This window comes from Octopus bimaculoides, chromosome 16, assembly GCF_001194135.2.
Source record: "Octopus bimaculoides isolate UCB-OBI-ISO-001 chromosome 16, ASM119413v2, whole genome shotgun sequence".
Classification (NCBI taxonomy): Eukaryota; Metazoa; Mollusca; class Cephalopoda; order Octopoda; family Octopodidae; genus Octopus; species Octopus bimaculoides.
In genome coordinates, this window is record NC_068996.1 from 38,450,708 (window position 1) to 38,469,120 (window position 18,413).

General features: G+C 33.2%; 1 protein-coding gene across 1 annotated transcript in view; it reads left to right on the forward strand.

Annotated features, from left to right (window-relative positions):
• LOC106867508 (eIF-2-alpha kinase GCN2) overlaps positions 1–17,272 on the forward strand; it is a 177,582-nt gene extending 160,310 nt beyond the window's left edge. The window contains exons 16-17 of the mRNA XM_014912393.2: positions 1,392–1,460; positions 5,171–17,272. Of these exons, the coding sequence (XP_014767879.1) occupies positions 1,392–1,460; positions 5,171–5,225 (124 nt within the window). The 3' untranslated portion in view covers positions 5,226–17,272. The remainder of the gene's footprint in view (positions 1–1,391; positions 1,461–5,170) is intronic.
• Positions 17,273–18,413: the final 1,141 nt, after the last annotated feature.

An 18,413-nucleotide genomic window follows, 5' to 3' on the forward strand; every position in this document is an offset into this window, starting at 1 on the left:
ATATACGACGGGCTTCTTTCAGTTTCCGTCTACCAAATCCACTCACAAGGCTTTGGCCCGAGGCTATAGTAGAAGACACTTGCCCAAGGTGCCACGCAGTGGGACTGAACCCGGAACCATGTGGTTCATAAGCAAGCTACTTACAACACAGCCACTCTTATGCCAAATAGTTCATAGGCACAGGCATGTCTGTGTGGTAAGAAGCTTGCTTTTCAATCACATGGTTCTGGGTTCAGTCCTACTGTGTGGCACTTTGGGTAAGTGTCGTCTACTGTAGCCTCAAACTGACCAAAGCTTGTCAGTGGATTTGGTAGACAGAAACTGAAAGAAGTCTGTTGTGTATACACACACACACACACACACACACACACAAGTGTGTGTTTTCATGTCTGTGTTTGCCCTCCACTACTGCTTGACAACTGGTGTTGGTGTGTTTACATCCCCATAACTTAGTGGTTTGGCAAAAGAGACTGATAGAATAAGTACTGGGGTTGATACATTTGACTAAAAATTCTTCAAGGTGGTGCCCCAGAGTGGCCACAGCCTAACAACTGAAACAAGTAAAGCAAGGTAAAATATTAAAGATAGTCTTATAAAGTCATCTGAGAAGTCTGTGTTGGACATTGCTGCATTTTAATTGCAGCAACAGCAGACAGGTAGTGCAGTTATTTTAGTATTGGTGCTACATAATAACCAACACCTACTTATAGTAAAGCCTTCTGCCACTTAGAAGGGTTGTTATTTTATATATTCATTCATTTATTCATATGCATGGTGTATTGGCAGAATTGTTAGAGCTTTGGGCAAAATGCCTTGTGGTATTTTTTTCTGTCTGTTTAGATTTCTGAGTTCAAATCCTGCCAAAATCAACTTAGTTTTTCATTCTTCTGGGGTTGATTAAATAAGGTGCCAATCAAGTACTGGTGGCAATCTAATCAACTGTCACCCTGTCCCAGAATTTTAGACCTGTGCCTATGTTAGAAAGTGTTATTTATTTATATATTTACTGGTTAAGAAATTATTTACTTTACTTAATTTGAATTATTTTTACTTTATTAATTCTATTATTTGTAGAAGCATATGGCTTAGCGGTTAGGGTGTTGAACTCATGATCATAAGATTGTGGTTTCAATTCTTGGACCAAGTGATTTGTTGTGTTCTTGAGCAAAACACTTCATTTCATGTTGCTTCAGTTCACTCAGCTGGTATAAAAGAGTACTTCTGGGATGGACCAGTGTCCTCTCCAGGGGGGACCATATACACCAGAGAAACCATGAAACCAGTCTTATGCTCTTAAAATAATAATGTGGACTAACCAATTTTGTTATTGATATAATAATAATTCAAATTATTTCATTTTATTAAAAATAATTTAATTTTGCATTTTGCAGCAAGTCAAAAGACAAGCAACTAACAAGAGAAGTAAATGAAAGTATTAAAAAACTGAAAAATGATAATTGGTAATATTTCATTTTCTTTTTTTTTTTGTTTAAATGGTTTTTTTTTCTACTTAGTTAAAGTAATCCAAATTACATTTCTTATTAATATAATGGTAAGTCAAAAATACGAGAATTCAGGATCAGGCATTGTTGTGTGGATATAAGTACAGGTGTGACTGTTTTGATATAGGTGAAGGTGTGACTGCATAAGAGGTTTGCTTCCCAACCATGTGGTTCTGGGTTCAGTCCCACTGCATAGTACCTTGGGCAGGTGTCTTCTTCTATAGCCTTGGGCTGACAAAAACCTTGTGAGTGGATTTGGTCGACAGAAACTGAAAGAAGCCTGTCATTTATGTGTGTGTCTTTGTACTTTGTTTGTCCCCCATCATTCCCTTGACCACTGGTATTGCTTTGTTTATTCCCCTGCCACTTAGCAGTTTGGCAAAAAGAAACCAACAGAAATATAGTACTGGACTTAAAAAATAAGTACTGGGGTTGATCTATTTAACTAAACCCTTCAAGGTAGTGTCCCAGCATGCCTGAAACAAGTAAAAGAATAAAGAGTAACATTTTGAGTTGACAAAGAGAGAGAGAGAGAGAGAGAGAGAGTTCTTTGATTCTTGCAACCTACACCTAGAAATTAGGGGGAATTCTGTGTCTAGGAGTAGCAAACTTCTAGTCATGGCTGATCTTGTAGCTAAGCAATAAGACCAATAGATATCAATTTTCTACTCACAGATCAGATTCTCTTCACTGGCCATAATACAGCCATATGTGGGAATCATTATGTTTTTATAACCTGCTAGTAATTTTGAGATTTCTAGGGTTTCATCACTCCTGAAAGAGGAACCCCTCCCTGACCTTTCACCACCAGCTGTCTCTGGCCAGTATTAGCCATGTAAGCCCCAGGGAGTGAGGGAGGTCATCTCGCCATTTTCTCTTTGGTTGGCCTCTTGAGCTTGTCCATTGTCTTAGTTTCCAGTCTGTCACCCTGATTGTCCAACTGGTGTCCTTCAGTTACACGATGTGACCAATCCACTATATTTGTTCTCTTTGTTGGTTCTTATGATGTCATTGACTCTTGTTTGCTGTCAGATCTAGAAATATCACCTAATTCTCTCTTGATTTATACCCTCACAGTCTTAAAAAGTGAATGTAAGAACACATTAGTAGTACTAGGTATGAGACAACCATGGTTGCTAACCTGAGATACCAGCAGTATATATATAACCATAGTTCTTTGGGGTACTTGTTTATAGCGAACACAGTGAGCCAATGGGTGCTATTTTTGCCAGGGATGCTTATGCTCAGCTATAAATTGTTAAACCATAAGCTTTCAGCTGAGAGGTAATGTATAAAACAACATAATAGCAATAATAATAAACCTTTACTAAATAAATACCAGATAATGTTATTTCACACGGAAACTGGTCAACGTGGTTGAATAACCAATCCCAACAAGTAGGGATTCACAGTAAGGATTGTACTATTTATCCCTTTGATTGCTGAGGACAGAACATGGCTCATGAGGCTTTGGTTCAGGTGATTTTCCTGAGTTACCATCTCACTCTTGTACATCAATTTGTCACAAGGTTACCCATTTACAGATGAGAAAACTTGGAGTGACGTGACATGCAAAACACAATACATCACTTAGTCTAGGGACTGAACCCATGATCTAGCAACTGTGACTGCAACATCCTAACCAGTAGGCCACTGCCCTTTTATGAATTAAGGAAAAGAAAAAAAAACTTGTCCAAAAGGCATGAACAAAATTCAATCATAGCAATGCTTACTAATGCAATATTTTTAGCATAAAAACATTGTTTCCAATCTTTTTATTGTAAGAAAAGGCTATGTAGAGTTAATCTTTCATATAATAACTAGGCATAGGTCTTTCATCCTAAATATGTACTGGTTGCAGCATATATCATCATCATCATTTAACGTCCACTTTCCTTGCTGGCATGGGTTAGATGGTTTGACTGGAATTAATAAGCCAGAGAGCTGCACCAGGTTCCAATCTGATTTGACATAGTTTCTACAGCTGAATGCCCTTCCTAATGCCAGCCACTCCAAGTGTGTAATGGGTGCTTTTTACATGTCACCGGCACAGGTGCCATTTACATGACACCAGCAATGACCACAACTGCGATTTTTAAAATTCTTCTGACATTAATGTGTAATTCTTGGTGGTAAGAAAGTCTCCAAAATGGATAGAGAAATTCATGAAGGACTGCTTTGATAGAACACCTGTCATCTATAGGAGATGTGGGTTTACGTCCCATGGGCAGCCTTTTGCTTGTTCTGACTATAAAAGGGATTTTCAATCCAATATTTACATGCTATTGTTTATAGATTTATCTAGCCATAGAAACTCTGTCAAAGCATATATTTGAGCATGAGACAGTCCTCTGACATTATTATTATTATTGTTATTGTTGTTTTGCCAGCCATGCTAATGACAAGATCATTAGCATGGCTGGCAAAATGCTTAGTGGTATTTCATTTGCTGCTACATTCTGAGTTCAAATTACACTGACTTCGATTTTGCCATTCGTCCTTTCAGGGTCGATATAATCAACTTACACCTCCCCAAAATTACAGGCCTTGTGCCTACAGTAGAAATTATTATTATTATTATTATTATTGTTATTATTATTATTATTGTTATTATTATTATTATGCCTTTCATTCTTTTGAGGTCGATAAATTAAGTGCCAGTGAAGCATTGGGGTCAATGTAATGGACTCATCCCCTCCCTCAACATGGCTTCCCTTGTGGCAAAATTTGAAACCATTATTATTATTGTTAGTCATGGCTGATGCCAGTGTCGTGTAATTGGCACCCATGCTGGTGGCACATAAAAAGCACCCAAGCACCCTTTGAAATTTGGGCCTCACGGAGGCAGTGACAAGTGATTGAGACCTTTAGCAATATACTGTGCTTGAGAAGAACTGTCAAGTCAAGTGAGATCGTAGTTGTGGTTGGTGCTGATGTTTTGTAACTGGCACCTGTGCCAATGGCACATAAAATGCACCCACTACACTCTTGGAGTGGTTGGCATTAGGAAGGACATCCAACTGTAGAGACCATGCCAAATCAGATTGAAACCTGGTGCAGCTTACCAGTTTTCAGTCAAACCATCCAACCCCTGCCAGCATGGAAAAACAGGCATTAAATGATGATGATGATGATGATGATGATGCTTATAGCTTTATGTGTGTGCTTTGAGTATTTCAATAAAAGAGTTAATTCACTTTCCTTTGAATGTTTATAAAATTCTTATGACGTCAACGAAATAAAATATGTTGTTTGCTGTATCAAGTTTCATCAACATCATTGTTTATTGTCTGCTTTCCATGCTGGCATGGGTTGGACGGTCTGACTGAGGAACTGGCAAACTGGGAGGCTACACCAGGCTCCAGTCTGTTCTGGCAAGGTTTCTACAGCTGGATGCCCTTCCTAACAGCAACCACTTCAAGAGTGTAGTGAGTGCTTTTTACATACCACCGGCATGGGAGCCAGTCAGGCAGCATTGACATCGACCACACTCAAATGGTGCTTTTTGGGTGCCAGTCAGGTGACACTGGCAAATTTGTAACTATATTAATTATCAAAAAAATCTTTCTGATGACACATAAAATAAATGTCTCTGAATTTTTTTTTACATGTATCAGGAACAATTATTTTTAAACATGCTCTTCTATTTTGTCTTTACTTTCTTTCAGTGGTGATTGCATAATATTATACAGTAAGCAGAGTGACACGTACCAAATTTTATGAAATTCAGCAACTTTGTGATAACAAGAAAAAAAAAATGATGTTTACCAAGCAACAGTGATGTCTCAATCTGTCTGTCTGTCCTTTTCTTTTTTAATTTTTTTTTTCTAATTTGATGGTAGTGAGAAAAAATACAAAGCAAAAAAGATATTTTCAAACTTTTTTTTTTTCTAACCATATTGAAATGGGTTAAATTTAATCATTTAGTTAGTTTAAATATTACAGAAACTCAATATATCTATTTATCTGTATCATACCATTCAGTTTCTCCTTCTGTGATTTCGTCGTGATCTCTTATTGCATTAATGGATAGGAATATTTCAGTTCTGATCAGACGAATAAGCCAGTTTGTGTTAACATTTTTTAAGGCAAAGAACATTAAAACATTAACAAGAAATGCGGTGAGGAAAAAAAAAGAAGAAAACAATAGTGTTAGTTAAAGGCTAATATTATTTTTATATTTTCCTAATGAGTACAGGTAATAACTTTTCATATAATAACTTTTCTGGCCTCTTCTGCAAAGTCTAGCCTTCACCGTATCTCCCGAAACAGTGATGAATCATTTCTTAAATAATATGCAAGAGTGTACATGGAGACTAGAATTATTTATAAATGAAGTAATTCAGAATGCCTGCAATACATGTGTTACTGTTGATTTTAATGCATGGAATATTAAAAATGGTTAAAGAGAAACAAAATGCTAATTTTAAAAATCTGAAGTTACAAATTTGTTTCATTTGATAGTAATTTTATTGTAATGGTATGTAAGAGAATTATGCAGTGAAATTTTCTGATCTAATTAAAACTAGTTTCATCAATTGGAATATATAACTATCTGCTATATATGTATTTATATGCAAAGTTTAATTCAGGGATAGAATTAGAATAATCTGAGAGAATGATGACACTGATTGAAGTAATATAAAACATTTTAGTGAAGACTTTTAGAAAAGAGAGGTTAATACAACTCTGCTAATTTTTTTCATTTGATAGGCTATCAAACCATTTCATTTAACTGTAAATAATTTATTTAAAAAAAAAATATGAAAGGAAAAATAATATTCTTCTAATGTAAACACATATATTTTTATCTGTGTGACTTGTTTATATTTTTAAACATAAACCTTACTGCTGGCATTGTGCATTTATATAACCTACTAGTGTTTATCTGTCTGGGAAATAAATGCTATTTTCACTTTATCATAAAATAGATGAAATATGGAAAGACATTCAGCTGTAAAGCCATTATATTTTGTGCAGACAGAGAAGATAGCTTAACAGAGTGACACATAAGTATAGAGTCATGCACATTTATACAAACTCACATGCATTCGTTCACACCAATACACAGTCAATCATGCTCATATGCATTCAAACACAATTACACAAAATTCATGTTTACTCACACATACTTATGTAGATATAGATATATAGAGATGTAAATCTGCATGTTTGTACTTATATACTATTATATTTTCAATGCCACATGTACATTTTTTTTCCTGCACTATCAGGCGTACACCTATATTTCCAAAGTGCATGTGGTATTGTCATTCAAGGTTCAAGAGAATGTTGTGGAATTTGTTCTTTGTTTTTGATGTTGCTCTTATGAAAACTTTTATACAATTTAACTGTGAATCTGTTGATGTATATTCTGAGAGATGGATGTGTGTTCTAGTTGTATTTTATGTAGAATGTGTGCTGTATTGCAAAGAATACTTTTGGAGGATTGTGTGTAAACTTTCGAACCCTTGATTAAATTTATGTGTTTCTTCTGTTTAGTCCTTTTGTACAGTGAATCTACTATTATTGGTACCATTTTGACTGTTTCCAATTCCAGGTCATCTTACCTTTGACAATTTTATTTTTACTTCTTTTCAGGGAATGTTTTACGTGGAAATTTCGTCTTTGTCTTTCATTATATCTAGATGGTTAGATTTTGTTGATCTGAACAGTTGTGTCCCAGATTATCTTATCCAGGGTATTGTTATTCACTGGATTTCAAAATCATTCATGTTACTATTTTTCAGTTTTTATGCCAAAGTTTTGGCATTCTGTCCTATTGACATTAGTTGTCAATTACATCTGATGGGGTGCTGAAAAGTTCCTGGCTTTGGGTAAAAGAAAATACAGGAGGATCAGTTAATTATGATTTTATTCAAAATATTCCCCTTTCAAATTCCTACATTTATTGCAGCAGTCCTTCAACTTTTCTAAGCCCTGTAAAAGAACTTGGAAGGATGAGCTTCTAACCAGGCCTTTTGTGAGACCCTTAAAGCCAGGAACTTATCAGCATCCCCTCTTATATGTATATATGATTGTGTATATTCTGTCTTTGCAAGGACTGGATAGCCAGAAATGATAATTTTAATTGTTAGAATTATCAAAATTGCATTTTGTCTTCATCTCTTGATTTATTGTTTTATTTTGGTGTGTGTGTTTATATATGTATGTATGTGTGCGTGTATATATATATATATATATATATATATTTAATGTCTTAGTAGTAATCTAGTCAGCTATAACAAAATCTTCCATTTCTATTTTCCGTCCTGAAGATTTTTTTTTTCCTTGGTTTCATGTTGATTCACTTCTCCATTCACTCTTGTTTCATGCTGATCCTTGAGAGTTTATTTTTGTCTTCATTTCTTACTTCTTTTCGGTGCTTCTTGAGTTCTACATTGATTGGGGTGAAGGTCTTCACATTTTCTAATTTTTTTTTGCCTTTTTTTTTTTGTTGTTCTTATCTGACCAGTTTCCACTTTCATGTATATATTTGCAGTGACATTTAGAAACATACTATATCTTTATTTTAAAAAATGTTGTTGCTTATTTTCTTTTATTAGCCTTTTCCCATTTATATATGATTTATATAAAGTTATTTAAAATTCTTATTATATAAGAATTGACTTCAGTATATAAAGTAAAAAAAGAATTTTTTTTCTCCCAATTTTAATTTTATACTTATGGATTTACTTTTAGAGACATTTTTACTTCCCATAAGATTTTTATTTTATATACTCATATACTTTAGAATATATATATAATTTATTACATCTTTATATCATGAACACACACACATGCACCTAGTAAATATTCTAGTTTTGTAGAAATAGATATACTTTACAACAAATACCGTGTACTCTTTTACATGCTTGTGAAGCAAAAAATGTGTGTGTGTGCTGGTGTTTATAATACAATGTAGTTAAACTGTGGCTAATGACTTCTTAGCTGTAAATGTACTTTATAGCAGTATGAGACACTGAGATAACTAAATAAGATCATCATCATCATCATCATTTAGCATCCATTTTTCATTCTGACATGGGTTGGATGGTTTGACCAAAAGCTGGTAAGCTGGGGAGCTGCACCAAGTTCCAATTTGATTTAGCATGGTTTCTATGGCTGGATGTCCTTCCTAATGCCAACCACTCCGAGAGTGTAGTGAATGTTTTTTACATGCCACCAGCATCAGCCATGACTACAATTTTACTTGGCTTGGCAGGTCTTCACAAGCACAGTATATCACCAAATCCCTTAGTGACCTGTCACTGCTTCTATGATGCCCAACACTTGAACAGTGCTTTTTATGTGCCACCGGCATGGGTGCCAGTCAGATGGCACTGGTATCGGCCATGACTATGATTTCACTTGGCTTGACAAGTCTTCTCAAGCACAAGATATCAAAAAATATCAGAATAGTATAACAGACAATGAGTTTTTTTATTGTTGGTTTAGGTTTTAATGTTCAACCATATTGATAGATGAGGTGACAAAGACAGGCAGACATTTAGAGAGATAGAGAGACAGACATATAATTGGATGGCTAGATAGATGCGTAGCTGAATAGGTGGATAGGTAAGTTGGTAGGTAGAAAGTTGGGTAGATGGATAGGTATGTTGGCAAATAGGTAGATACTCAAAGGTGAAATTGTGCAAGCTTAGGATGCCATCCATTGCAAGGTGCTCAGTATTGGATTTTTATATTGTTGTGACTTCATGTATCTACTTATGATGTCAACCAGTATGATAGAGATAACAACAAAGATATGAAAAAAATCACAGACCACTTGGCTCTGATGCCATCCAAGTGACTAGCTAAAAAGCTGATAAAGGTCAGGACGTTAATGGTAGCAGAAATGAAAATGCAAAAGAGAAAGAAGGAAAGAATAAGATTGTGGGGGAAAGAGAAAAGGGAGAGGAAGTGACATAAAGACAAAAAGAAAAACAAGAGAAACTGGGACTATGAAGAAATGAAGAAATGACTGGAAACTATTAAAAAAAGACTGTAAGAGGTCAGGGCTTTTTGTTAAGATCACACAACCAGTTCACCCTTAGACAATATCTATCATACAACAACAATACACAGGAAACATACTCCCTTGGATATTGCCTAATGATTCACCTAATATATTTGGACACCAAATATATCAGATGAAAGTTTATATGCCAAGTAAGATATACATGACATTCTCCAAATGACAAGTTATGGCAGCATCTTGGAGTATTTCTACGACCACACTACATTAATGCAATATTCCAAGACAGAAGAGTATACCAACACAGTTGATGTATTCACCAATGTGTGGGCAAAGGATATCAATACATATCAAAAATGGAAAACAGTCAGTCAATAAACCTATAGCTAACCAAAGTGCACTGAACTGGAAACAGATACTTCAGACAGTATGTGTCATGTAACCTTGTTATCAGTGTGATAACAAATGCAAGCAGCATGTCATATGATGGATTTTAAATCCCAAAGCATTCACAACACAACACAACATAGCATCATGATCATGATCATGATAATCATTCATTTAGCGTCCATGTTCCATGCTGGCATGGGGTGGACATCATCAAATGATGATGGTGATTACATACACGTATCACCATCATAGTAATTTTTTTCCAATCTACAGAGAGATAATTAAGCCATCATCAGATATATATATAAACAACTTATCTCACAAGAATACTCCATTTGTAATTAATTTGAATTTATTCCATATCTGTATCAATATATCTACACAGCCATTTCTTCATTTATCCACCTATCCATCTATCTAAATATTTGTATTTATGCTTCTTCCTCAGTCTTTCTAAATATTTACATGTTTACCTATGTCTTTTTGTAAGTCAGTATGGTTAAACGTTAAAACCAATACGATCAACAAAAATTCATATTGTCTTTTATATTGTTTTGATACTTTTCGGGTATCTTGTCATTTAGTTAATATCAGTTTCTCATGCTGCTAAAAACTACATTTAAGTGTAATGAGGTTGTACCCACAAAACACACACACACACGCAAATGAATAATTAAAACAGAGGTTAAAAAGTACTCAATAACCAATATAGAGTACTATAAAATCTAAAAGAAGCTGGAACTTCACTAGTGTGACTTATCAGAGTTTAGTGATTTAACTTAGAACATCTACACACACACACACACACACACACACACACACACACACAGAGTTTGTGTTCTCTTGGTAAGTCACAAAAGATTTGAAAAGATATATAATTTGATTGGTTGTTGGTAATTGATATGAATAGTGTGTGTAAAAAAACTTAATGTTTTATCAAATACAGTAGTGTAAGAGGTAAAAGTTAAGAAAAGAAAAAAAAAAAGAATGAGGAAAAGATGAAGAATATGTTTTTTTGTTGTACAATTAGACAAAGCAAAATATTTTTATGAAGCAAACCACTCTTTCGATCAAAAAGCACCATGGATTTATAACCCCCCCCCCCCAAAATATGAATAACACCACTCTTGATTCTATTAACTTTGGATATGAAAAGATTGTAACTCATTTAAACAGAAATGAAATTAGTGAAGCTTTAGCACTATGCAAACTGTATATCACATTTAAGAATCTTAAACTAATTTCCTGAGGAATCCATTTACAAAATGTATGAATCCAACTGAAAATCAATTAAATTGCAAAAGATTTTCAGGCAAAATAGTCATAAAAATAAAAGAAGCTTCTAATTTATTGTTATGGAACAAAAATATTTTAGCTACAAAGTAGTCCAATAACATCAATAATAATCAACAATATGAATCTATCCAGTTTGATAGCATAGATTATTACCTTATTACATTATTATTACCAAAGCATAATGTCCACTATTAGTCATGTTCTCATATTCCATTATTAAAATCATGTTACGTGGAAGGAAATCACTGTTATTTTTTTGACAGAAACTTGGAGATAAAGAAAAAGGGTATTACCTCCTTTGATATTAACATTGATTTTTAATGAACTTGGCAGAAATTTGCAAATTAATCTGTCTTTGTATATTGCACCTAAATATAATATTTTTACCTAATGGGTTATACTGTGATAATGGATTTTAACATTATTAATAATGTAACATTATTAACTCACAAACAGGTATATTTCTGAAAAATTTGCAATAAATTTAAATATTTAAACTTGAAAATCATTGACAACACATACCTTAATCCATTTGCATTCAGATGACTCTGTCAAATGTAATGCTTATTTATTCACATTGTTTTGAATTAATCTTGCAATAATCTCATAGCTTCAAGATTTCAATGATGTGATAGTTTATTTTGAGAATGATATCATTGAGTAGGAGTCAGATCTAGCTAGTTTGAACATAAAACAATATGAATATTTGGGCCAGATATGGCTGGTTTAAATACTAAAGAGTTAAAATATGCTTTTTTTTTTTTTTTTTTGACATCACATTAAACATAAATATTTGCCAAAACCATTCCTATGGAAAACCAATTCAAATTTTACAATATATTTATATGTATTCAAACCACCCACCAGCTTAGATTTAAGAAAATATACCAAAGTATTAACTTCTGACTTACTAACCTATTATTATCATCAGAACAATAACAATAATGCTACATAGGAAACAAAATATCATACTGTAAAGTTTTGAAAAATATTTTTGTAAAATATTAAGGGCAGCCATTCTACCATGGGTAACTTTACTGAATCCTTGTTGAACATTAGTCTTAAAAATAATAAAACTTGTGCTTCCTGTAATCCTAATACTTTTTAACCATGCAATTGCTTAAAACCTATGTAATGTCTTTTAAATGGTTGATGTCCAACAAACTACAATTTGTAGTAGCTTGGCGATATTTAAGAAAATTAAATTAAATTCATATTTATTCAATTGAATTTTAAAAAATGTACACTATATAGTGTGAGTAGAAAATGTATCAGTTATTATTTTAGACTACACCAGTTTAAAGTTTAACTTGTTTAAATTGAGATATGACTAACACTACATTTTTAAACACTCAGTCAAATGATCAGAAACTACTTTATCTAAATATATTTGGAGTTCAAAAGACAAACACACTCAACGTCCATATCAAATTAAGAAATTTTGTATCATGTTACAACCATTTTTGTGTCTTGTGCCTCTCTGAAAGACTAGAAAGTTTATTCTGTTATAGGAATATTCAGACATAGCTATTAATTTTCATTGAAGAACTCTAAATTGTTATAATATAAATTACCATATTGGTAATTATTTAATTACATTATTCATACATGCTATATAAATATACACAATAGCGTTACCACTTTGGCACATACATTGCTCTGTATATATATTTCATATGTGTACATTTTCATGACTTTCTATTACTATGTTATACTATCATAAATAATACTTTACAATTATCTTACTCATATGTATGCCATATTATATATAATTTTATATCATTCCTTAAATTTCTCCTTCACCTCATTTTCTCTCTTATTGTTAGCTTCTGTTTAGTGACAGTACATACTTGTACTGTATAAGTATAAACAGTGTAAGTCTTCTTTATAAATAAATCTGCAATACAAGTCCTTTTAAAAACAATTGATTACGCAATAAAACATAATACCTCATGCTTTTCTTTTTACTCTTATCCCCGGGGTCTTCATCTTTCTATCGCATGCATCACTGATATGAAAACTTTCTAAGTTTATAGATTCTTTTTAACCTTTAATTTTCTTAAATTATTACCTCTATTTTTCATCTCTAACAGTTAATCAATTTCCCTTCAAGAAATCCATTCTGTTTTACTGCAATTCATGTTCTTGGCCTCATTTTTTTTCTGTTTTCATTTTCTAATTTACATTTTTGTCTCTTTTCTTTCTTTATACCTACTTCTTACATTTGTATTGTTCAATGCTTTTTATCATATCCCAACAACCAATCAAATTATGTGTATACTTTGAAATATTTTGTAACTTACTAAAAGAACCTAAATTATATATAAATCTACATTCCGTGTTGAGTAACAACTGCCTAATGAACCAAAAGGCAACACTTGGAGTTTCATTAATGGAATATCTGCTTCCATAAAATTATATAAATAGGCACAGTATAACTAAATGGTTAATATATTTACTTTGGAACCAAGAAGAATCCTGTTTGATCACAGTGCATACCATCTTGGGTAAATGTTATTTTCTATAGCTCTGAATTGACTCATACCTGTGAATGAAATTGGGTGGATGGAAACTGTGTAGAAGTATATCATGTAGATTGTACCTGTAATTCAAAGGTAAAGCCTTGTCAAATGCAGTATCTTGTAGGTGATTCTGCCTGAGAATTACTTTAATATTGCACTTGTCTGTGGAATGGCCCGGCCACACACAAGTTAAATCAATAAGCAAATAATTCAATTAATCAAACAACTGAATCTTTGTTGAAATTGATAGAGAACCACACACACACATACTGTGTATTAGTGTGAGCTTGTGTGTGTGTGTGTGTGTTTGTGTTGGAAATAAACTTGTAAACAAGACCACTTCCTAAATTCTGTAAGTCTGTGCAAAATTTCAAAAGCCCAAGAAGTTCCCCTGTGTGAATTTGAGTAGATAAAGAGTTGCCCAGCACTGAACTCACTTTTTAGCACAATAAAACCAGTGTGTGTGTAACATGAGCAATTTTATTTTGTTATTTTAAATATTGTCCTGTCTTTAGCTGTCAAAAAAACCACAACCTTAACTGATAGTGTATTAAACTAAACAATCAAGCACAGTTGACTATTTCTAGGTAGGACAATTCATTCAACATTTCCTGGTTCACCTATAAATTGGTGCAAACATGTTGTGACGTTATGGAAATACAAATTGATATAACCATGTGATATAAAAATGTAAATCAGTTGATATGTGATATAAAAGAAAAATATACTGGCTGTGTAGTGTAGTTTAGGAGATTGTTGTCCAGCCATGTAGTTTCGGTTTCAGTCTCATTGCATGACACCTTGGCCACATGTCTCCTTCTATAGTCCTAAATCCATCAAAACTTGTGAGAATTTCGTTGATGCAAACTGAAAGAATCCTGTTGTGTGTGTGTGTGTGTGTGTGTGTGTATGGTGTGTAAAGTATGCATATGTATCTTTTATCTTTCACTTGCTTCAGTCATTAGATTGTGGCCATGCTGGGGCACCACCTTGAAGAATTTTTTTTTGGTTGAATAAATCGTCTCCAGTATTTATTCGTTTGTTAAGCCTGGTACTTTTTCTGTCGGTTTCTTTTGCTGAATCTCCAAGTTATGGGGATGTAAATAAACCAACACCAGTTGTCAAGTGCTGGTGGGGGACAAACACAGACATGAATGCGTGTGCACGCACGCACACACATATAATAATGGGTTTTTTTTTCTGTTTCCACTTGCCAAATCCAGTCACAAAGCTTTGGTCGACCCAAGGCTATAGTTGAAAACACTTGCCCATGTGGTTGAGACACAAGCTTCTTACCACACAGCCACTGCTACACTAGCCACACCTGAAGGAAAACTGGTTAAGTATCTGGGTGTTAGTGCCTCCTTGTTTTGACATTTTGTATAATAGTTGTAAATAGATAAACAAGCATCACCTTCTTGCAGGCAGCATCATTGGTTTCCAATGTTATGTGAATATATGTCCATCCACAGGAAATATTAACTAGTTGGGAAATAGTGATAGTTGCTGACATAAATCTGCCTCAGTTAATTCTGCTTGATATGAGTAAACATTGAAATGCAAGCATTAAGATAGTAATATGTGGGTGGGTGTATGTGAGCATGAGTGTGTGTGCATACATACATACGTACGTGTGTGTGTGTGTGTCTGCCAAAAATTATACATTGAAATTCATAAGTCTGTATGCCATTGGGAGGAGAAGAATCTGATAGTTTAAAGTTAAATAATTTTTGCTTTTTTCTTAAATCTTGTCTCTGGAATGTAATTATGACATACTAAACTTATCCAAATTCATGAATTTCACCATTTTGGCCTTCATCAAACAAATTTATGATCTAACCATGACCATCCCTCCTTGTATATCTGGATCTGCAATAACCAATATATACTTACTTTTTTAAAAAAATGTAGGCTGTGATGTGAGAAAAATTTGGCTGCTATTTTTAGTAGGTTGAACAGCCATGTAGATACTCCCTTGTCATCTCTTTTCTGCTCTTTTATTAAGATACTCTTGTATCATCTCCTTTTAGGATTTTATTTTCAATACTTTCCAGTTGGCTAAGTTTTAAAAAAAATTCATTTTACGTTTCATAATTTTATTTCTCTTATGAACAACTCATGTTTGCCATTTCATCAAACTCAACAGTTTTCTGCTGCTGTATATAGAGTTATTCATACATTAAGAATGTTTTGCATTTGTATATTTGATCTTTTATTGTAATACAATACATATCCTATGCTTAATTCTTTTATCTTTTGCTGGCTTCTATAATTGAACTTCACCCATGCTTGGAGTACTGTCTTCATGGGTCTTAATATATTATATCAACCTCAGTACTTTGATATTTATTTTATTCTTCTCTATTTATCAAATGGCTATGTTTATCTTTGGTTATGTCCCTTATGAGGGAGTTACCTCCCACTAGAAACTAAACATCACGAGGAATTTGCACCAAAATACACAGAAACAAAAACACACTTATTTACACCAAACTTCCATGAAGTTTCTGTCAACCAAAGGTATTAGTCAACCACCAGCTCTGATGGAAAACATTTGCCAAGATGTCTGTACCATAGGAGCGAACCAGGAACCATAGGATTGCAAAGTGAACCTTCTAACTATACAGCCACTCCTTCACCTAATATTTTAATTTTATGTTATGAGACAATTCTGATGTTGTGTTATTAAAATAACTTTTATATATTATTAGTTTACTTACTGTTACTAAGGTCAACAGGCTTCATTCAAGATCTTTTTGTTAATCCCAAACTTTGACAATTTCATAGTTTTGAAGGAATTGTTTCCCATCTGTTTCATTCAAGACATCTTTATTATGATTATTATTATTTTTTGGTTCTATTACAGTTAATTCTTTAACTGTTTTTTTTATATGTATAGGCATATTCTTACTTGTCAGAGGCTCTCTGAAACATATTATTAATTAGTACAATCAAGTAGACGAAGGTATTTTTTTGTACAAGTTTAATTGAAGGAATAGCTTTGATAATTTACACTTAAATTTTTGGTTTCACCCTTATAAATCAGTATCCCATCATCAGTTTCATATGTACTTGTAAAGTAATTTGACTCTGTAACTTGACTTTCAAAGACTTTTTTGTGTGAAAAAATCTTTTTTCTTTTTGTTTTTTACATTTCTCATAGACCATGAATATTAAACATTATACAAAACTATCATGTTATACACACACATCACTTCTTTCTACTGTACATGTTGCAAAAAAAAAAAGACATAAAAAAATTCTATGAATCATTGATCTGTTAATATTAGTTCATGTAAGCCCTTAAGACCAAACCAAATTACATTGAAAATATGATATGAAAGTATATATAAGCTGTCAAACATAAAAAAAAATAACAACACCCAAAAAGCATATGCCAGTTCAGCAAAAGGTAATTAACATATTAAAAAAATGAAAAAAAATTCCCACTGAGTTCAAGAACTGTACTTCATCTATTATAAAAAAAACCAATCATTATGTATAAATTTGTTTAAAAAGCAGGCCTTTCTTTTTAAATGATGTAAATAAAATGAAACTCAAATAAAATATGTATTTTTATTGAATTTGTCTTATTTTTTTATGAAGGTTAAAATTAGTTGCAGCCACAGGTAATATTCTTTAACTCAATCTAAAGAGACACTATATTCTTACAACTTTCACTGGACATCATCATCAGCATTGTTAAACATCTGTTGTCCATACTGGACATTTTGACAGGTTGGACATTTTGACAGGTAGCTGTCCAGTTTCCAGTTGTCTGTTGTGGCCCAGTTTCTATGGTTGAATGCCCTTCATAATGCCAACTACTTTACAGAGTGTGCTGGGTACTTTTTTGCATACCACCAGCACAGGTGCATTTATGCAGCACTGGCACAAGTGCATTTTATGTGGCACAGCACCTGTAAAGGACACACTTGTGTGTATGGATGACTGCAATTTTACTTAGCTTCTTCTCAAGTCCCTTGTCATTTTCTCAGTGAGGCCCAGTATCTGAAGATCCTTTTACACCACTTTGTCCCACGTTTTCCTGGGTTCCCTTCTGCACATTCCCCTAAAAAAGAAAACTAGTTTGGATTATCAGTCTACTTATCTGAAATGTACTGTGCACCTTTTTGTTTCTTAAATTCTAGAACTCCAGTACCATATCCAGTCAATCATTTCACCCTTGTCTAACAAGAACTGTAACTTCTCAATGACATAGGCCAGTCACCTTTGTATAACTCTTTTGGAAACATAACTACTTCCAAATCATTGCATTTTATTTCAGTATTCATTCTTAAAATTACGATATAATAAAGTTGATAAATTAATGAGCTGCTAATGCTTGAACATAAATTCTTATCTCGCTGCAGGAATTTCAACTTGTTTTTTTTTAGTAGATCAATTCCACTAAGCTTTGATCCTTTGTACTTGGTACTCAATCAAACAATGAATTAAGTATTCAAAATAGTAGATGTCACATGTCACACATTGATATTGGCCAAATGAATTATGGCTTATGTAATAATTTGACCTGATTTTGTTAGTTACAGCTGCAGCAAAAGCAGTTTCTAGAATAAGGAAGAACTAGAAGAAATTTAGGGAATTGATACTTCTGCTGGTAACCAAAAATATCTCTATGCAAAAGGCAGATATGTCTAAGAGATGTTAAGCTACATAAGATAGGGTGGCATTATGTTTAAGAAATGTTATGTTACATAAAAT